This window comes from Rhipicephalus sanguineus, chromosome 8 (genome assembly GCF_013339695.2).
Source record: "Rhipicephalus sanguineus isolate Rsan-2018 chromosome 8, BIME_Rsan_1.4, whole genome shotgun sequence".
Classification (NCBI taxonomy): domain Eukaryota; kingdom Metazoa; phylum Arthropoda; class Arachnida; order Ixodida; family Ixodidae; genus Rhipicephalus; species Rhipicephalus sanguineus.
In genome coordinates this window covers 95,910,854-95,932,875 of record NC_051183.1, presented here as the reverse complement: position 1 = coordinate 95,932,875, position 22,022 = coordinate 95,910,854, and the positions used below count along the sequence as shown (strand labels likewise).

The 22,022-nt window shown below is 49.2% G+C and overlaps 1 protein-coding gene across 4 annotated transcripts in view; it reads left to right on the top strand.

Moving 5' to 3' along the window:
• The window catches only part of LOC119402223 (uncharacterized), a 310,187-nt gene that overhangs the window by 121,782 nt on the left and 166,383 nt on the right, over positions 1-22,022 (top strand). For all 4 annotated transcript variants that reach the window (XM_037669356.2, XM_037669352.2, XM_037669353.2 and 1 more), the window contains exons 7-8: positions 13,237-13,316; positions 14,646-14,735. In XM_037669356.2, the coding sequence (XP_037525284.2) occupies positions 13,237-13,316; positions 14,646-14,735 (170 nt within the window). The remainder of the gene's footprint in view (positions 1-13,236; positions 13,317-14,645; positions 14,736-22,022) is intronic.

The following is a 22,022-nucleotide window of genomic DNA, read 5'->3' as shown; positions in this document are numbered from 1 at the left end:
TGTTTGTGAATTTTGGTGGAATTTTGAAATGTTTGTGCGGACTTGCGAGAGTGAAGACGACGGCGACATGAAGGCGAGCGAGGGGCAGGTGGCACGCGTGGCGGGGGCACAAGAAAAAAAGAAAAAAAGAAGAGAGGCGCGTGTGGAGCGCGCAGAGGGCTGAGTGAGGCTAGTCGAAGGACACGACGGACCAGGGCGCTGTCCGAGAAGTTCGTTGTGGCCGTGCTCAGCGAGGACTGGTGCTTGCCTGGTGGGTCGGTGTTGGCGGTGGCTCCAGCGAGGACGTGCCGGACCAGGGCACTGTTCGGGGAGATCCTCCGGCCTGTTCTTGGTGAGACCTGGGGAGCCGAGGTACCTGCCTGGTGCTACAAGTACCATGCGCGGCTCCTGCTGTGTCGGCGGGCAGGCGTCACGAGTTCCTGAACACCGTCACCACCTGGGACGGCGCAAGGCCGTGATTAAACGGGAGGCCTTCTGGATGCCTTGTCTTCCTACTGTAAGGCACACGGGACGTGTCACCTGCGTGCTTGGGCTCGCCTTCGACGAGGCTCGTCGCCGCACGTGGACTGACCCTCCGCAAGACAACGTCATCTACAAGTCATGAGATTTTCTTTTGTAACTTTGACCGGACATTCCGCGGTTAGGACTTTCATATTGATTTATGTGTGTTTATCTCTGTGCTTGTTCTCCGTCATCGTCCCGAGAATTCCTTGTCCCCATAAATGTTGACTGAAACTCATTCGTGCGTATTCTTTTGTCGCCTGTTCCGTTGAGCCACGCACTCGCAAACGTGACGAACCGCCACTCGGTCCTTACACTGCCCCCCCCCCCCCCCACCTCGCGTTTTGTTTTGGAATCCAGTCAGTTGCCTTAGTGACAAGCGGTTATCTTGCCTGCGCGTACGTGTCCTGGCCATGTCCATTTTCTCTTGATTTCGACTATGATGTCCTTAACGCCCATTCATTCCCTGACCCATTCTGCTTTCTTGTATCTTCAGGTTACACCTATGATTTTCTTTTCTAGTGCTCGCTGCTTCGTGTCTCAATTTAAGGTGAAGCCTAGTTGTAAGCCTCCAGGTGCCTTCTCCGTAGATAAGTACTGGTAAAATGCAGGTGTTACACCTTTCTTTTGAGGAATAGTTGGTAAACTACCATTCATGATTTGCGAAAACTTTCTGAATTCGCTCAAACCCATCCTTGTTCTTCTAGTTACTTCAGTCTCGTGGTTATACTGAGCGGTTCTTACCTGCCCTAAGTAGAAGCATCCCTTTACAGCTTCCAGTGCCTCTCTACCTATCGCAAAGCGCTGTTCTTTTCAGAGACTGTTGCAGATAGCTTTAGTTTTCTTTACAATAACTTTGAGACCTGCCCTTCTACTCTCCTTATCGAATTCAGAATCATGAGTTACTCATTATTGCAATGTCATTGGCGAACCACAGGTAACTAAAGTACTCTCCATCAACGTGTATCCCTAACTCTTCCTAAGCTAGGTCCCTGAAAACGTCCTCTAAGCAAGAAGTGAATACCATTGAGGAGATCGTGTCTCCCTGCCCTACTCCCTTCTTTGTTGAAACTCTGCTTTATTTATGGAAGCTATGGTGCCATGGGATCCTGTGTAGGTTTCTTCCAGTATGTTTATATTGTCACGTGGTCGTGACGTCGATGAAGGCAGCAGTCAGCACGTCAGAGATGAAACTTTATTACTTCCGAATTTGTGCCCCGGAAACTGAAAGTCAAACTACAGCAATACACTGAGAGCGGCGAACAGAGCGTCCACCGTCGGTCAACTGACAAGCGGGGAAGCACGTCGACATTTATACATGTGCCGTCGAATATTCCAGCGTTATCACTGGTTGTCGTGCAAGCTCTAGAATAAGCTCGAGTGTTCGCGTCTTGCGCGCACTCTTAACAAAACGGTCTACAATAATCGCGAAGTTTCTCGAACAATGAGGCGTGGTTTGCGCTGAGCGTTGCTAACAGTTTTTGTGGGCGAAAACCGAACGAATACAGCAAGAGTCATAATGAGAACCGCACTTGGCAATGCCCCCCTCTGAAAAAGCATCGTCCCGATGCTTAAAACAGAAAACGGGGGGGGGGGGTGGCCTATGCATGCAACAATAAATAAAAACAATAAAGAAAGAAAGCACAATAAACAATAAGCATAAGCGAGAAAGTACAATAATAAAGCAAAAATACAGTCCTCAGATTCACTAACGCGCGAATATGGCTGGAGGCGCACGATATCGACGACTCCAGGCCGCGCACGGCGCCGCTGAGAGTTCGTAATGCCGTCAGGGACAACCTCGTAGTCGAGTGCGCCGAGGCGTCGAAGTACCCTGTACGGTCGGAAGTATCGTCGAAGAAGCGTCTCACTAAGTCCCCGTCGGTGTATTGGCGTCCATACCCATACACGGTCACCGGGTTGGTATTCCATGTGGCGTCGTCGAAGCAGGGGCGTAGCCAGCAATCTTTTTCGGGGGGGGGGGGTTCAACCATACTTTATGTATGTTCGTGCGTGCGTTTTTATGCGCGCGTGTATATATACGCAAGCAAAATTTAAAAATTTCGGGGGGGGGGGGGGGGGGTTGAACATCCCTCCTGACAGCCGCCGCTACAGCCGTCGCTACAACCAAGGTTGTAGCGACGGCTGTCAGTCGACTGCTCGATCTTGATCCGTAGGCGGGCGAGCTGTGGTGCTTCTTCGGCGCGCTGTAGGTAGGTGGTGACGTTGATGTTTTCGTAGTCGGTTACGTTTAGTAACATGGCGTCGAGCGTCGTTGCCGGGCTCCGTCCGTAGACCAACTTGTATGGCGTCATCTGCATCGTTTCTTGTGCGGCCGTGATGTACGCGAAGGTCACGTACAGAAGGATGGCGCCCCAAGGCTTCTGTTTGACATCGACGTACATAGCCAGCATGACGGCGATGGTCTTATTTAGACGGTCGGTCAGGCCGTTGGTCTGTGGGTGGTACGCGGTGGTCCGGCGGTGGCTTGTGTGGCTGTATTCCAAGGTCGCCTGAGTTAAGTCAGCCGTAAACGCCGCACGTCTGTCGGTGATGACAACCTCTGGGGCGGCGTGTCGACGGACGATGCTCTCAACGAAGGACTTGGCTACCTCAGCGACATTGCCATTTGGCAGGGCTTTTGTTTCGGCGTAACGGGTGAGGTAGTCGGTAGCCCGACGATCCATTTATTTCCGCAAGTCGACGTTGGGAACGGCTCCAGGAGTTCCATCCCGATCTGCTGCAATGGTCGTTGAGGAGGCTTGATCGGCTGAAGGAAGCCAGAGGTCTTGTGGGCGGTGTCTTCCGTCTCTGACAGTATCGGCCCGTCCTTACGTAGCGAGTGACGTCGGCGGCAAGACGCGTCCAGTAGTGCTTTTCCTGTACTCGTGCGAGCGTGCGGGAAAGTCCAAGGCGTCCAGCCGTCGGGTCGTCATGCAGGGCATGCAGAATTTCTGGTCGCAGTCCCGAAAGTACAACGATAAGGTAGCTGGCTCGGGCCGGAGAGAAGTTCTTCTTTACGCGGACGTTGTTTTTCAAGGAAAATGATGCCAATCCTCGCCTGAATACTTTTAGGACAATGATGGTCCGGCCGTCGAGGTATTCCGCTAGACCCTTCAGTTACGGGTCGGCTCGCTGTCGTTCGGCGAAGTCGTCGGCATTTATGGCTCCCAAGAAGCTGTCATCATTATGGTCGTTGGGCGGTGGTGGGTCGACGGGGGCACGAGACAAACAGTCGGCGTTGGAGTGTCTCCTTCCGGACTTGTACACGACGGTAATGTCGAATTCTTGAAGTCTGAGGCTCACCGTGCGAGGCGACCTGAAGGGTCCTTCAAATTGGCTAGCCAAGAGAAGGCGTGATGGTCGCTCACAACTTTGAAGGGCCTGTCGTAGAGGTAGGGGCGAAATTTTGACGTAGCCCAGATGATGGCGAGGCACTTCTTTTCAGTTGTGGAATAGTTGTCCTCTTCCTTAGACAGCGACCGGCTAGCAAAACTGATGACACTTTCCAGTCCGTCCGTCCGCTGCACAAGGACGGCACCAAGCCGTACGCTGCTTGCACCGGTGTGAACCTCCGTATCAGCGTATTCGTTAACATGCGCAAGTATTGGAGGCGTCTGCAGGCATCGTTTCAGTTCATGAAATGCTTCGACTTGCGTTGCTTGCCACCTGAATGCGACGTCGGTCTTCGTGAGCTAAGTTAGTGGCTCGGTGATCCGCGAAAAGTCTTTGACAAGCGTCATTCGCTCGCGAAGATACTCCATCAGGCTAAACGGACCGCGCCACCGGAAGACGTCACCAAGACCCTCGTGCAGAAATATCTCCCGCTTCCCACGGGCCCTTCGACTCCTCACCCAGAATACCTTGGTACCGACAACACTCAGTTAGACGCCGACTTTTCCGTCGAAGAGGTGCGGCGAGCTCTCCACGAACTCAATGGCCGTTCCGCCCCTGGCCCCGACGGCATCACCAACAAGCTTCTACGCAACCTGGACGACCCCTCCGTCACTTATCTCACAGACACCATCAACGAAATATGGAAAAAGGGCGAGCTACCCGATGCCTGGAAACTCGCCCACACGATCCTCATTCCTAAACCGGGCAAGGCGCCGAGCCTAGCTCACCTGCGTCCCATCTCGCTCACATCATGCGTGGCCAAGGTGGCTGAACACGTCGTCCTCAACAGGGTCGGTCGATACCTCGAAGATCACGATTGCCTCCCACACCACATGATTGGCTTCCGGTCAGGATTATCGACTCAAGACGCTATGCTACTTTTAAAGCATCAGATTCTCGACGGAGGTAACACTCAGGACACTCGTGCCATACTCGGCCTTGATTTAGAAAAGGCCTTCGATAACATCACACACTCGTCCATTTTGAAGGCGATCGCAAACCTCGGGCTGGGGCGTCGGTTTTACGACTTTGTCCGCTCCTTCCTCACTAGGCGCAGAGCCGTCCTCTGCGCAGGAGACCTGGTGTCGGAAGAAGTCGAGCTCGGACAGCGAGGCACTCCCCAGGGATCCGTCCTCTCACCGACGCTCTTCAACCTCGTGATGATCGGACTCTCCGAACAACTCTCAAAAATCGAGGGGTTGAACCACACAATCTACGCGGACGATGTAACCATATGGTGCTCCACAGGGTCGGATGGCTTCATCGAGTCCACCCTACAGGAGGCCATCGAAACCACCGAATCCTACCTCGAACACACCGGTCTCAAGTGTTCCCCCGCGAAGTCGGAGTTGCTGATATACCTGCCCAAACGCCGCGGCGCAAAGCCCAAAGGATGGCAACCCCCGGCCGAACGCAACATCATCCTCCACACCAGAGATGGTCGTGCAGTCCCCAGGGTAGACTCCATTCGGGTCCTGGGCATGATCATCGAGTGCCGCGGAACCAATACCCAAACGGTGCAGAAGCTCAAGACTAGGACTGATAACGCCATACGGCTAGTACGTAGAGTGGCCAACCGGCACCACGGCCTGAAAGAAGACAACTTGATGCGTCTCGTACACGCGTTTGTTCTGTGCCATTTCACGTACGTCGCTGCCATGCACAAATGGCTACGTACTGAGCGCGATAAACTGAACGCCCTTATTAGAAAGGTCGTTAAAAGAGCCCTCGGCCTCCCTATAAGCACTTCCACGGAGAAACTCCTCGAACTCGGCGTGCACAACACGCTTGAAGAGATCGCCGAGGCTCAGGAACGGGCGCAGTTGCTCCGACTCAGGACCACCAAGGCGGGCCGCCATATTCTGCACGAGCTTGGCTTCTCCTCGACGGCCGGGGACCCCCCAGAGTGGACGCCGGTTCCCCGTGAAATCCGAGATCTCATCACGATCAATCCCATTCCGCGAAATGTACACCCCGACTACAACAGAGGCAGGCGCCTTGCGCGGGCGACCGCCTTTCTCAAGCGCATAGACGTGAAAGCGGACGACGTCTCGTTCGTGGACGCCGCTGCCTATCGCAACAACCGAGCCTTCGCCGCGGTCGCGGTTTCATCCACGCAGCGGATCCTAAACTCCGCCACTATCCTCACCCGAGACCCCGAAGTAGCTGAGCAAGTAGCCATAGCCTTAAGTGTGCTCGACAGCAAACGAGAAGTCATCTACAGCGACTCTAGAGCGGCCATGAAAGCCTTCGAACGTGGCGTCGTCTCCAATCAGGCGTTACTCATCCTCCGCAGCGTGGATCCGAGTACTCTCAAGCGTCACACCGTCATCTGGTTCCCTGCCCATCTTGGCCGGGTGCCGGGCGCCCCGTCCAACCTCAACGAGATCGCCCACGACGCAGCGCGCGCGCTTACCGACCGTGCCGTCACAGGGAAACCTCATCTCGCCGAGTTAGAAGCCAACCGGGACGCACCCATTACGTATAACGACATCACAAAACACTTTTACCTTGGACGCCGCATTTTTCCGCCCCCGCATCCGAAACTTAACAGGCCGCAGGCGCTAACCCTACGCTTACTGCAAACGCACACATATCCAAACCTCGCCAAGCTTCATGTTTTCTATCCCGACGCGTACCCCAGCGACACGTGCCCCTCGTGCGGACACACGGCGACACTCACACACATGCTCTGGGAGTGTAGAAACGCTCATCCCGGCTCTACCTCACACAAGTGGGAGACGTCCCTCAGAAGCTCGCTTCTCGCCGACCAGCAATGGGCTGTCCAGCAGGCCCACGAGGCGGCCGCCAGGTATTCTCTGTCGGTCCCTACGTGGGAGACGCCCGCTACGCGCTGAGCGCGTTCTGCAGGACGTAAATAAAGTTTTTCCAATCCAAAAAAATCCAAAGCGTCTGTAATAGGCGCACAAGCCGAGAAATCAGCATACAGCCTTCATGTCGGTGGGTGGCGGGAAAGCGGCGATGGCAGCTGTTTTTTTGCGGGTCTGGGCGCACTTCAGTCTTGCTGATCACGTGACCCAAAATCAAGAGCTCCTCGTACGCGAAGCGGCACCTTTCTGGCTTCAGGGTGAGCCCGGAGTTCTTCATTGCTTGAAGTACGGATTCAAGGCGCTGGAGGTGTTGGTCGAAGTTCGAGGTAAACACGACGACGTCGTCCATGTAAACAATGCAAATTTGCCGCTTCAAGCCAGCTAATACTGCATCCATGACTTGTTGGAAAGTCGCAGGTACCGAACATAGACGGAAGGGCATGACCTTGAACTCGAAAAGGCCGTCCGGTGTTATAAATGGCAGTCTTTTCTCGGTCTCTCTCGTCGACTTTGATTTGCCAGTAGCCGGTCTTGAGGTCCATCGAAGAAACGTACTTCGCGTTCTGGAGTCGACCTAGGGCGTCGTCTATACGTGGGAGAGGGTACACGTCCCATCCTTCCTCACTAACACCACACGTGACGCCCACGCACTCCTGGACGGCCGGGCGATGTCGTCGCGTAGCATTTCGTCGACCTGTTTCTGGACGGTCTCGCGTTCTGCCGTCGAAACTCGGTACGGGCTCTAACGGATTGGTCGGGCACGTCCTTCTGTTATGATGCGATGTTTCGCGACTCGGGTCTGTCTAATTCTTGACGACGACGATAAGCAGTCCTTGTACAGCAGGAGCAGGGTTTTGAGCTGGTCTTGCTTGACCTTCGGAAGGCTCGGGTTGACGTCGAAATCTCGTTCGAGACCTCGATTCGTCGAAGCAGGTTCGGCAGCATCGAACAGGGCGAAAGCTTTGCTGGCGGTCACACATTCGTCGATGTAGGTGACCGTCGTACCAATGTTGAGGTGCCTATATTCGTGGCTGAAGTCTGTCAGCACTACCATTGATTTACCGTCACGCAGCTCGGCTATACCTCGTGCGACGTAAATTTCACGGTTCATGAGTAGGTGCTGAGCACCCTCGATGACGCCTTCAAGGTTCGCAGGTTTTTCGGTGCCGACGGAAATAATGACGCTGGAGCGCGGCGGAACGGTCACCTGCTCTTCTATCAAATTCAATGCATGGTTCCCTGGCGTCGCGTGGGGCGGGTGCGTTTTGTCTGAGGTTAATTTTATCGACTCAGACCTCAGGTTGATGACGGCGCCGTGCTCACTTAGGAAGTCCATTCAAAGTATCACATTCCTGGAGCAGTTTACAAAGCTTCAAAGCAGGATTACAAAGCTCGCAGGATAAGTCCGGTTATTGATGGTGACTCGCGCCGTGCAGACACCAATTGGTGTTATCAGATGGCCTCGAGCGGTCCGGATCTCGGGGCCTTCCCAAGCAGTCCTAACTTTCTTCAACTGTGCTGCGAACGGCCCACTCACGACGGAATAGTCGGCCCCAGTGTCGACGAGAGCGGTGATGTTGTGGCCGTCGATGAGAACGTCGAAGTCGCTAGTCCGTCGCCTTGCGTTGCAGTTAGGTCGCGGCGTCGGATCACGGCTGCGTCGATTTGTTGCAATGCTTCTATGCTGCGCCGTCAGGTCTTCTTCGGTCCGCGAGGTTTCGTCGGCAGGGCTTCGTCTGCTTCACGTCGTGTTCTGCAGCCTCGCCGTGTTGTCGTCGTCGGCGGCCGCGGAGGTTCTTCGGCATTTCATCGCACAGCAACCGCACCACCATCAGTTGCTGGCCTTAGTTTCCCGGATACGGGCTAGGCGACCGGCCCCGGTTTAGGCCAGTGTACTACCGGCGGTGCGGCGACATGTAGCGGCCGGGCGACGGCGAGCGGGAAGGCCGTCGCTCTTGCCACTGTGTTCCGGTGAGGTAGTCGTCGATGTCGCGAGGCCATTCGCCTAGCGGCGGCGGCGGGTTGACGGCGAAACCGCGGAGCCCCGTCTCTCGGTACTTCATGAGAATTGAAACTTGAGCTAGTTGGTACGGATTCATCATGATTTAAGTAGCGCACTGACGGAGGAGGACAGAGAAAAAGAAGGTGCACAACACGGGCGCTAACTCGCAACTGACTTTATTCGGAAAAACAAGCTAATATAAAGGTGAAGAACAACACAAAAAAAGGAACAGAAACATATAAACTTTGTAATCATCTGCAGGTTCCGCTTAGGTATTGAAATTCTGCGTCACTTAGCGCGATAGATGGTAGACTGATACATTTTTCTCCTTTCCTTTGAATGTGGAACGCTTCGATGACTTCTCTTGCCATCTGTTGTCTGTGACGTGACAGAATCATAGTGTCGGCGAAGAATGGTGTGCAGCCGCATTGTTTGCAATGGGCGGCGAGTGAAAATGGGTTTGTGTCTGACAGTGAACGCTCATGCTCCCTAAGACATGCTCGGTACTTGCAGCGGCGGTACGTGTGCCCGGCCTCCCCGCATTGGCAGCAGAGCGGGCGGCTGTCAGGGGAACGCCAAACGTCTGCCTTCCTTGGCGCGTAGCGCGGGGCACAGCGCTGGGCGACAGGAGGACGGTAGGGCGTCGGTGGTGGTGGCGGCGGCGTCTGGCGGCCGAACTGCTGCGGTGCGGCGTCTTGACGTTGGCGAGGAGGAGGGCGTTGCGTTGGGCTGCATCAGCGTAGCTCATGGCTTGCGGCTGAGGCATTGGCGATTCAAGGTTGCCCGGCGACTGCTGGATTTCTGATCGAACAACCTCTGCGATCGAGTCCACTTGAGGTTTGCGGTAACAGCTTGCGCAGTTTTTCACGAACGATCGCTCGGATCGTTTCGCGGAGGTCGTCAGAAGCGAGGGCATGAACAGCTGGGCTGACTTCAATCGAACGGCGATTGTACTGGCGGGTTCGCATTTCCAGCGTTTTCTCAATCGTCGTCGTTTCTGACACGAATTCTCTGGGTTGTCGAAGGTGGGTTCCGCATCAGGCCAGCGAAGAGCTCTTGCTTTACCCCTCGCATTAGGAAGCGGACTTTCTTGTCCTCGGGCATGTCAGGGGCAGCGTGGCGAAAGAGCTGGGTCATTTCCTCTGCAAAGATGGCCACGCTTTCATTTGGAAGTTGGACCCGTGTCTCCAGCAAGGCTGCGGCCCTTTCCTCTCGGACGACGCTTGCGAATGTCCCCAGGAAAACGCTGCGAAAGACGTCCAATTTTCCAAGAGTGTACTGCCGATTCTCGAACCAGGCCCTTGCTGCGCCTTCAAGATAAAAGTAGACGTGGCACAGGCCTTCCTCGGAGTCCCAGTTGTTGAATGTTGAGACCCTTTTGAACGGCTGGAGCCAGGTTTTGAGGTTTCGGGGTCATCGCTTGGCGATACATGGATTGTCAGCGGCTCTCTGGCCGGCTGCTTCACGACAGCTGCAGGGGACCTACGGCCGTTGTCTTCGTCGTCATGGTTCTTGGCTTGTCCGTTAGGAGACCCTATTCGGATTGCAAGCCTTGTAGCCTGCGGCTAGCTCGCTGTTGCCCGAGGTCTTTGACGTCTTCTTCACGCTCTGGGCTTGGTTCCCGGCTCTTCTTAGGTGCCCGGAACATCAAGGAAGCAGCACCTCCACCAGATGTCACGTGGTCGTGACGTCCTAGAAGGCAGCAATCAGCACGTCACAGATGAAACTCTTCATTTGGCCGAAGTTGTGGCCGGGAAACTGAAAGTCAAACTATAGCAGTACACTGATAACGGTGAACAGAGCGTCGACCGTCGATCAACTGACAAGCGGTGAAGCGCGTCGTCATTTATACATGTGCCGTGGAATATTCCAGTGTTATCTCTGGTTGTCGCGCAAGCTCTAGAATAAGGTCGAGTGTTCGCGTCTTGCGCGCAATTTTAAAAAACGGTCTACAATAATCACGAAGCTTCTCGAACAATGAGGCCGGATTGCGCTGAGCGTTGCTGACCGTCTTTGTGGGCGTAGACCGAATACAGCAAAAGTTATAATAAGAAATGCACGTGGCAATATATGCTTCGTCGACGCCGGCATTGCGCAGTGCCTGCATGACTGCTGATATTTCGACCGAATGATAACATATATATATATATATATATATATATATATATATATATATATATATATGCGAGAAGGCATTTCATTGGCTCGAAATATCAGCAGTCATGCAGGCGCTGCTAAATAACTGCGTCGACGAAGCATATATATATATATATATATATATATATATATATATATATATATATATATATATATATATATATATATATATATATATGCGTGTGTTGGTTGTATTCTGCGGATTTATCTATAACCTGATAGTATGAATAAGGGCTATTGATGCGCAGCCTGTAAGAAATCCTGATTTGTTCTTCGGTTGATTGAATTATAACGTTGTCTTAATTCTATTAGCTATTATCTTTGTAAATATCATGTAAACAACGGATAGTAAGCTGACTGGCCTGTAATTTTTCAAGGCCTGGCCGTGCCTTTTCATATGGATTGAGATGACGTTAGCATTCTTCCAAGATTTTGGTACCGTCAGCGTCAAGGACACTTTGTATACAGGGTGGCCAGCTTTTCTAACACAATCTGTCCACCGTCTTTCAACATACTTGATGTTACCTGATCCTCACTAGTGGATTTGCTTCTTTGCATTCCCTCCAAGGCTCTCCTTACTTCCCCTGTCGTTACTGGTGGGATATCCACTTTCTCTGGGCTACTACTACTTCTTACAATATCGCCCTGGATGTCCCGGGGGCTCTCTAGTCAGTAATAAAATAATCACTTCACGGAACAAGTGAACAAGTCTCGAGTAGTAAAGCAAACTATTTGTGCGTCCGTGGCAATCATGCGTCACTGACGCGTGCGTCTCCCATTTTGATAAGAAAGCTTCCATAACGTCTCTAGTCACCTTGATTCTGTCTAAATGACCTTTGTGTCTACAAACACGGGAGAACAACTACACGTGCTTCAGTGCTGCATCCGATTTTGTCAGCGACAGATTACGCTCCTTTAAACGCACGTTAAGACACGTGGTGGTTTTTGCCACGTACGATGTCGCACGTGTGAGAGGGATCTGATAGACAACATCGCACTTACCAAGCACATACGTGGACTTTGCACGGCTTCATCCGCAGCCTTCACTATTTCTGCCGCTTCCTTCTGATTTTCTCCTAACGAGAGGCCATATTCTAGAGAATTTATTTGGTGCGGAGAACACCGATTTAACCCCGTACTTATTGCCAGCATTCCTGAAGGGTTAGGACAGTTTGTGTACATAAAGTAGCACTCTTACCTTTTCGTATCTTTGATTATTATCACAATTCGCAGGGCGATTCTGACCTTTTACAAGAAGATAAACCTTACGCAAATCCTCTCGTGAAGTTTTTTCTCATCAAAGATGCAAAACACATTGCGAAGGGCTTTAAAAGCATTCCGTTAGACCATGCGGTTTATCCATTAAGGAAATGACCGCAAGCTATGACTGCCGCGCATTGGAGCCTGTTATTTAGTTGAACAGGAGTCACAAATACGCCAGGCATCCTGCTTAACGTGACATCTCGACCGACATAAATCTTGGAGTACTCGCTGCGACGAGAGTTGAGACGCCACTGTTTCCATCACCTACAATCTTCACATCCACATAAAAGGTGTTGTATTCAATAGAGCCAAAAATGATTGTCCAGCGGCCTCCCTGGATAGAGGCTCACTGTTTGCAGATAGTGCTGTAGAATTTGGTCTACATCAGGGCAGGCCCAAAAGAGGTTTTAAATTGTATTTGTGGATGGTGGAACTTAGCGATGTAAGCAGGTGTTGCTTAGTGAGCCACGAGGTTTCGTGGCCAGTTATATGTGGCCAACGCGTTAGAGTGCCATGCCCATATGAAGCCTCTGCAACAGGACCTCGTCACTGCCCAATTCAACACAGTGAATACGAGTCGTATTCACCGGGGAAACACAAAATAAACATTTGCAGAAATCTTGTATACAGATACTCGTCACTGGGACTCGGTCAGAGAGCTGTTTTTTCGCGTTTAGAACACTATTAGAGAAACGAACAGATCACCGTCCTTTGTTTCCAGATATTATAGACTAAGTTTTGCCATGTTTGATTTTACCACCATATTTTCATCCTTATTGTATCCTTCGTCTCGATACGTTTTCTTTCCTTTCATAGTTGTACTATGGTAAATTGATATTATTCCTGCTCATTGACTTATAAGAACAATCGCTGAATTTCCTGATCTTTTGACAAACACCTGTAGTGGTTAAGTGTCATTGGTGTGCGACAAAAACAGGAAAGTGCTTCTGTCATGTACGTAATCTCAAAGTCGATTGAATCACTGAAGTCCGCTCTTTTTTTTTGTAGGAATCTCTTGCACAAGACCGAGTTAACTAGGAAGAAGCAGCGACATTCTAATTTGTAGTAGTTTTTTGTTTATTTCAGTGAAGGGAAACTTGCTTTGGAAGTAGTTATTGATGAAAAAAATGGAGGTCGTAAGTACGTGCTTCGGACCAATGCTTTCGGTAAGATCTCTGCGCTATCTCTTACACTTGTTAGTAAAGAAACATGGTGATTCCTTCGTCATGAGAATTGGTATAACACGAAACTGAAACGTGTCCCTGCAGAAGTAGCTCAACGTTTATTTAAAAGCGTCGTCATTTGAGGAAAGAAACGGGAAGGTGCGCGCTCGCTAGCAGTGGGCAGCGGAGAAACGCCATTAGTTCATTTGGAAGCGGCCCTACGTAGTCGAGGGGGTGGGGGTCACACGCTCACGCGAAAGGCAAATCGCGGAGCGGTGTCGTCACGGAATAGAATCACTGTGGACGCGACATTTAACATACCATAGAGTTTTCTACAATATTGCAGCGAAAGCCTCCGCCGCTACCGCCTCCGTCTATCGAAACGCTCGCAGTCCGGGCGCGTTAGTGTCAGGATGCAATAATTGTGGCCTCCGAGATTGGCTCCCGTAACGCGCCGTTACAGTGTTGCTCAGGCCGTTTCATTGGCACGAGGAGAGCGTAATCAGTGAAAGTGGTTTGACAGACAGAAGAGCGTTGGTCACTGAACGCTGAGCTTCTTTTCTGACCTTCGCCTAAGGCCGCCATCCCTCGGAATGTTAGAGAGTAAACATAAAGATCACACCACGGCCGGGCACGAAACGCGACGGGAAACGCAACGCGTGTTTTGTCTCCCCTCCAGTCTGGCCGTGATTTCTCACGGTTAGAGTGGGGAACGCGGTGGTTGAGCCAGTCCAGCGTCGCAGAGCTATTTTTTAATATGGATGGATGCTATGACCGAGGCTTGGACTATTGCCGGCACCTCGCGGTGTAAGGCGTTGACATAATTATGTCGATCGGGCGGCCGTAGCAAAGGTGCAACGGCGCGCTGCCGGAGCTAATCGCGCAGGCGTGAAGCATCCTCTATGACTGACCTTGGTGCAGTGGTTAGAGCGTTGGTCTCCTACGTTGCTGATCAAGAGGCCGTGGAATCGACTCCCGCTTACGGAAATTTTGTCTTCTACTTTTTTGCCATTTCATCGTGTGCATTTTGCATACGTATTTCCGTGACGGAACTACGTCACGAAAGTCTTGGTGAACCCCGCCGTCATACACTTTCGCATTATAACGACCGGCACTATTACGTTGCAATGGCCTAAGTTTACTAAGTAAATAGCACGTGCAAACCTTTGCTGTTACTAAATAGGTTTACGAATTACTTAAACGCATGTGAGAGGCACTAATGCCTGCTAACATTATTTACATGCAGTTACGCTTCTTACAAACTTTTTAAAATAATAATTGTACATGTAGTAATTTGTGAAGGCCATTCTACAATCTACACAACCTTTCCAGGTGATCCTCCTCCCGGTGCTGCAAGCAATTACACTGTTATGCATGCAGAGGCCAATTGTATTATTATTATTCTACAGGAGCATCGTGATGGTGAGTACATTTATTATGAAAAACAGTGCTGCAGGCATGAATGGGCAGTTGTACGATATTGCTCATAAAGAACCTGCTCCTGAATGCAATTTTCTGCCGTCATTTATAGAAACCACTTTATTGTGACGAAGACATCTCTATAGGCATAACGCTTGCTATTTACTAAATTGTTTCGCATCACCTCTATTTATATTGCAGCAAGTGTCCAAAATAGAGCAGTCATATTCTTATAAAATGACTGACCTATATAATGCACCCCAACTTGTACCTAGCAAAGCAAATACTCAAAGCGCAGAGATAGGATGGAGCACAGTCACCAGTCTTCGAAACAGAATGTACGCCTATTTTTACTTCACACACGGTGCGTTTTCGCGAAATCGTTCGTCTTTCTATCCTTTGCCTGCTATCGTGTCACACTGATTGTCATGGAAAATGAGCAAGTCCGGATCTGTACCATACTCAACGAAGAAAGTAGCTTCATAGCTACTTAGTTCACAGGCTCTACACCCTGTGTCATCAACCTCTGTAGTACAGTGTCTATTACGCGCTGGAGCAGTGCCGGAGCAGACCAAAGGCCGTCCTACATACCCATGATCTCATAGTGGCCGAGCGGCGTCATCAAGAAGGATTTCTTCCGATATCTAACGTAAACTTCAATTAGAAGTAGTCAGCACCGACATCCATTCGCTAAAAACATATGTCTTTGGAGATCAAGTTCAGCGCCCATCCATCTGCTGGATGGTGCGTACGTCGTTCGTAATCTTGCATGGCGACTATAAGAGCCCCGAAAATTCATGTTTGCTGCAAGTAATCATGGACGTCACTGTTCTAGCGGAAGGTGGCATGAATTTGTCAGGCATAATCTTTTGTCGAAAAAATGGAATGGGCCACTGAATGCTGCTTTATTAGGAAACTTAGAAGGCGACCAACAAAGAAAATTTGGCAGATTCCACGCGTTGTGGGAATCGGTTTCATGCGAAGCAGTCACCGAGCACTTCTATGCTGTAATTTATAGCTTTGAGCCAGGAGTTACGAGGTGGATCGACGTGTTTTTATAAGTGTAGTAGTTGCGTGCACATCGTGGGCTTACCAGGCACGTCAGCAACACTGTAGTTTGAAGGGTAACTTATGGTGCGACGCAACGTCAACATTCACGTTAGAGTACACACGTCAGTATTATCGAAACTAAGTGCACTTTATGGTGCAATCATGTGAATATCATTCATAACTTTCGCTAAGCAATGCTTCAATATAGCTCGCTGAATCTTAGGACTAGATATTTAATGTTTATTAGACTGGTATAAAAGTGGAGCCAACACTCGAACCACATACGTTAATCTGATATGACGCTTGTATCATAATATTAATGAGAACTAACAGACAATAATGCCAAAGAAAGTATAGGGGGTGTTATTTGTATTAATTGGGATTTAAATGTGAGAAGAGTAAAGTGGACGAGTCCCTGCCGGCGGCAGGTTATCTTTTCGTCCACTTTACTTTCTTCACATTCACATCCCGATTATTGCAAATAACACCCCCTATACTTTCCTTGGCATTATTGTCTGTTAGTTCTCATTATTACTGTGCCTAACAAAGAAAAACGAGCCCTTAAATGTAATCTTCTTGCCTGTATCATAGGAGTACATACGTAGTATTTATTGCTTTCTTGTAAAATTAGATAGCCAGCATCACAACGACACTTGAAGCCGCACCGACATTACGCCTGCACAGGCACTTTTTCCAAAGCAGTTTATAGAACTGGCGTGGCTCTCTGGTAGACTACTTGAGTGCCACACAGAATGCTTTGCTTCGATTGCTGCTGGTATCCTGTTTTTTTTTATTCTTTCCATTCGTCGGGTCAGCGCTGCTGATCTAGGTTTTTCTTAACGCTCTCGCATTGAAATTACCACTGTCTGTTCTCGCCGTTCCTAAGTATATAAACTGTCAATCACCTAGGGCGTATACCCGTACACCGCGGCTCGTGGTAAACGGGTATGTGCCACATGTTTCTAGAGGAAAGGGTTTGACGACGTACGCGACAGGATTTTCGCGTTATTAATGTCATCACCTAACAGTCATATTCGACAAATCCTCTTACCCTTCCATGGCAATTTTGGTCTACACCAGTTAAGGAGGCGATCGCGAGAGCATCCAGACGTACGGGGCTAGATAGATAGATAGATAGATAGATAGATAGATAGATAGATAGATAGATAGATAGATAGATAGATAGATAGATAGATAGATAGATAGATAGATAGATAGATAGGAACGCTCAAAGTGCCAAAGGTTTGCTAAGAAATGTTTCGCATTTAATACAAAAAAGAAATGCTTACAAGTGTCATCACACGCTGTGACACATTTTGGACGTCTCAGAAGCATATGGTAGTAGCGCACTTCCGCGTTTCGGTTTCGATTTCGCTGCTTAATTTGGGTGAATTTCATTACTTCACAATTATTACCAGGGGCCGCTTTTTCGTAATCTCAAAGCTGCAATGGGTTCCTTGCATAGACTTCAATTCTCCTAATTGAAATACCCACCTTACACCGCTATTTAAAAAAGTTAAATGATGTAACTTTTTTAAATACTGCCCGAAATGATGTCTTTAAACCATATCAAGACGACTGCGGCTACAGTAGAAGTAATTGTTCAGACATCGAAGAAATATTGCATTTCCCTGATTTGTGAGGATTTTAGACGCATTTCATGAAACACTCAGTAGTCAAGCGTAGCAGGAATGCGCCTATGACCGGTACGCGTGACATGAACATCATCGCCCCGTAGCTCGAATGCGAGTGCCGAAATTACGTTGGATTATGTGGCTATGCGCTATATAGACTGCACACGTCAGATTATCGGCGTGCCTGGTCAACACACGCTATTCGCACAACTACTCAGTTTACGCATAGACGATCCACCTCGTAACGATTGACTCAAAGCGAGAAATGCGGCATAGGTCGCTACTGCCTGACTGCGTCCTATGAAACTGTATCTCTAAATGCGTGGGATCTGCCGGATGTTTTCGAAACAGTTTCAAACGGACACGGTTCTGGTGGAAAACCTGCTTGCCACGCCGAAGGCCTTTGTTCGATTTCAGCTTGAACTCATACCTTTAACAGCGAAGCTTTTTATGCCAGCTGTCGGTCGTAATCCGCGAACAGAAAACTATCATCATCATGAACCGGCACGCGCTCCCTTCGTCCTCCTCTTCCTTTTCTGCTTCGCTCCCAAAAGGCGTGCGCCGATTAGTCAGGCGTGGGATACAATAACTCTGATGGGCGAGGGAATGAGTACACAGAGAAAAAAAAAGAAATAGCAAAAAAATAAATAAATACGGAGAAAGAGAGAAATTCTTGGCAGAAAAAAAAATCAAGATTGCATCCCGCGTACCTGCGATCCGAAGGCGAGCGTCGTAACCACTCCGTCATCCAGGCAAGCTAGCACAGCATATCGTAGCCTTGTACAGTATAGTATAGCAAGAGCTTCGGTAAGGAAAGTGAGAGAGAGGAGGAAGAAAAGAAGGTGGGGACAGAGCAAAGCGAAGCATAGAAAGAAAGGGAATTAGGGATATAGAGAGGAAGAAAGAGAAGAACAGAAAGAGAAAGACAGAGAGAGAATCAAAGATAGAGAATCACAGATAGAGAAATATATAGACGGAAAGAGAAAGAGATAGAAAGAAAGAAGGGAGAAATAGAGAGATATTGACAGAGAAAGAAAGGGAAGAAAGAGGAAGAAATGTAGAAGGAGCGGGAAATAGAAACAACTATTACAGAGAGAAAGAAAAATAACAGAGACAAAGAATTGAGACAAGAGCGAAAAGGACCGAAACAGTTGAACAATGAAAGAAAAATAAAGAGAAAACTAAAGAGCCGCCAAGCTCCACACTACCATTAGGCTTGGCCCTACTAGTGCGGAGTTGACACGATTATTTTAGTATTAGCATCCATCGTAATTTTTCACGCGCGAACAGCGCAAAATTTTAGCTCAACACCAACAACGCCGACACAAGAATATCTGCAACACGGGTCCTCTAACGCTATCACGTAATATTTGTGAAGTCCTTTGTGAAGATCTTTCATATAAGCGTCATATGCGAACACAGGATACTCCTTTCCAGGAATGGCCGACTGTGTGTTATGGACAAAGGAAAGCCTTGTTGGAAATGAACCATTCGAGTGTGACTTCATTTTTGAGTATAATTGTAATATGCCAATGGACGTCATCGAGAGCGTAGATGATTGTAAATAGCATGCCTTGTCAATAAATGCGAGGCTTCAAGGACGACTGTGTGTCATTTGATGCAGTTCCTGCGAGCTGCTCCCCGAAAGAGTGGCTTTGTCGAGTGTCGCTATTAGGAGACCAAACATTCACACCGTCCGTTATGCATTTTCCCAAGGCGACTTGAAGGCGAAAGCCATGTTCTTTTTCTTCTGAATCATTTGTATTGATTCTCCCCTCCCCCCGCAAAAGTCTTTTGCGTCCAACGTGGTCTGTCACTGCCTCTGGGATCGAATGTATTGGGAGCTTTTTGCAGCTAACGTGGTTTTGCAGTGGCTGTGGTATCGGCCCACATTTGACCAAGAGACAATGTCGTGCGATGATGTCATGATGACGGCGCCAATGTTGGTGACCTGTGACGCCCCTCTGACGTCATACGGTGACGTTTTCACATGATCACTTTCTGCAGCACTCGTGTTGACACCAACGGCAACTTCTCACGTTTTGTAAGGCTTTCGCCTCATAACACCATGACTTGGGCGCCAAACACTAGCCGTTTCTACACTTACACTCCAACAGCAGGTGCAAACTTTTACGAGCAAGACCACGCGTACCTCGCTTATCGGGTGAATCTTTACGTGCATATGGACTACATGGCGGGGTTGAGTTTTAGTAGACTCGGCACACACTCTACGGAATGAAAATATCCTAGAGAAAGTGGACGCATGAACTCTATTGAGGCGTAGCGTCGCACTCGGTAATACTTTAGTGCCCATAAGGCCAGCAACCAAGTATAGTTACCATAAATTATTGCTGGATTGTCCACACAATGCAGACCGACTGTTCACAAACTTCTAATTGAGTTGAGCGTTTGAAACCTCTAACAATGGCAAAGTAAGGCTTGTGTAATTCCAAAACATTGTATTGAAATCAAAGCGAGATTTAGGAAACTTTTCAGTCAGCCTAAAAATCACGCCATATCCACGAAGTGAATGATGATGAGGGGGCAAAGCTCCGGAGGTAATCTGGTAAACCATCAATCCCCGTAAATTTTGCCCACTCGATCATCATACAAAGACCTGACACACAAACGCGGGGGTCCTCATATAAGACGTTAAGCTCAGGGGAACGTTTGTTGTCGGCGTTGCCGTTTTGCCTTTCGAGGGCGAGAGCGCGCTCACGATCCTTTTCATCCATGGCAGAAAGAGAATGTGTGGTCTGGAACACGCTTATACATCATGGTCATCAGTGTCATCGTCATCGTTATCACGTGTAGTGGGTACATTCCACTATACTGGAACGCGCTTATTCTTCATGGTCATCAGTCGTCATCGTCATCTTTATCACATGGAGTGGATACATCCCGCTATGCGTGGCTACCTACTGCTACATACTACAAAGGAGGGACAGAGCCACACTCTGGGGAGCTTCGCCCCTAAAATATGTCGTTTTGTTGGCACACAACTGTTGTGCAATTTTTCAAAGAGGCCACAACTGCCGAGCAAGCACTCCAGCGATAGTGTCACTATTACGACTGTGGAAACAATGCTTTAAGGAGCGTCTCTTTTCTGACTGTTGGCACTTAGTGTACTCTGCACGAGCTCATTCGCGAAGAGATTAGTTACATTATTGTGACTTCACAAGAAACTGTTGTAGCTTGTATCCTAGAAGTTGGGCGTCAAATAGTCAGGAAAGCATTTTGGTTAGTTTAATCGCTAAGACACCGCCGTTCTATAAGCTACGCGTCGGTCGTCCAGCGCCGAATGCTAGCGACGCACCACCCGTCATTCCGGCTGATTTGGACAACTATCAACTCCACCGTACAATCCGCCGCCGCCGACCTCACGGCTTAACAGTCCTTACAAGAGCACTGCACGGACCGTGATCCTCGGTCCGGGCACAGCTGGATGACTCAAAGCGAGACCTGGGCCCGTCCCGAACCCGAGAAAAAATTTCACCTACCCTGCCCGGCCCGACCCGACCGCAGTACGAGCTCGACAGGTACCCAAGCCAGTAATCTAGGTCCGCTGTTGAATGCTTGGCTGGCAATTATAGTTCAACCTACGGTAATTTCTTGTAAAATGGTATTCACGGAGGAAACAGTTGAGCGGACATACTGGGTACGATGAACTTTTGTCCGGCAGTGGAATACTGTACCTATTTTTTCTGCAAATACAATGGGTAGCATCAAGAGCTTTTTGTAGCAGATATTGTAGCAATGAAATTGATTTGCAGCATGTGTTCAGTTTCGATAGCGAGCGCAATAAAAACAGAGGAGACAGAGAACAGAACGTCTTCACTTTGTTTTTACTGCGCTCTCTGTTGAAATTTAAAACATGCTTAACGACAAAGCCAATCGTGCACCTATCTGGATATGTTGCACCTGTCTTTAGCATAGTAGCACCTTGCAACAACAAGAGAAATAGAGGGAAAAAAATCGGCAGATCCCACACAGTGTGGGAATCGAGGTAATGCGAAGCAGACAGCAAGGAGCTGCATACATCGTCTTGTTTGTCATTGAGGCTTATGAAGTCGTTCATGTCGTGACATCTAGTTCGCTATATATCGCGAGATTGTCATACATGCATGCGTGTATAATCTGGTATATGATATGCTAATGAAACATATATTATGCTACATATATACGATGCGTGACCTGCTATTTATGTTCGTCACACACTCTTGTCTTGCCATACCAATATAGGTATATATCCAGTAAACAGAATGGCCGGGAGTGCACCATGAGTGTGACATCTAAATCATACCCTACATGACATGCATGTCATGATTTTCGTGTTACTACCTGTTATTTATGTTCGTCCCACAGCCACGTCGGGAGATACCAATCTTGGTGTATATCAAGCTAGCGAAACGGCCGCCAGCGCACCATGAGCGTGGCACGTAAGTCATGGTGTACATGGCATGTGTGTCATGATTTTCATATTAACTCCTGCTATTTATATTCGTCACACAGTCACGTCACGCGATACCAATTTTGGTGTATGTCAAGCTAGCGAAACGGCCGCCAGCGCGCCATGAGCGCGACATGTAAGTCATGCTGTGCATGA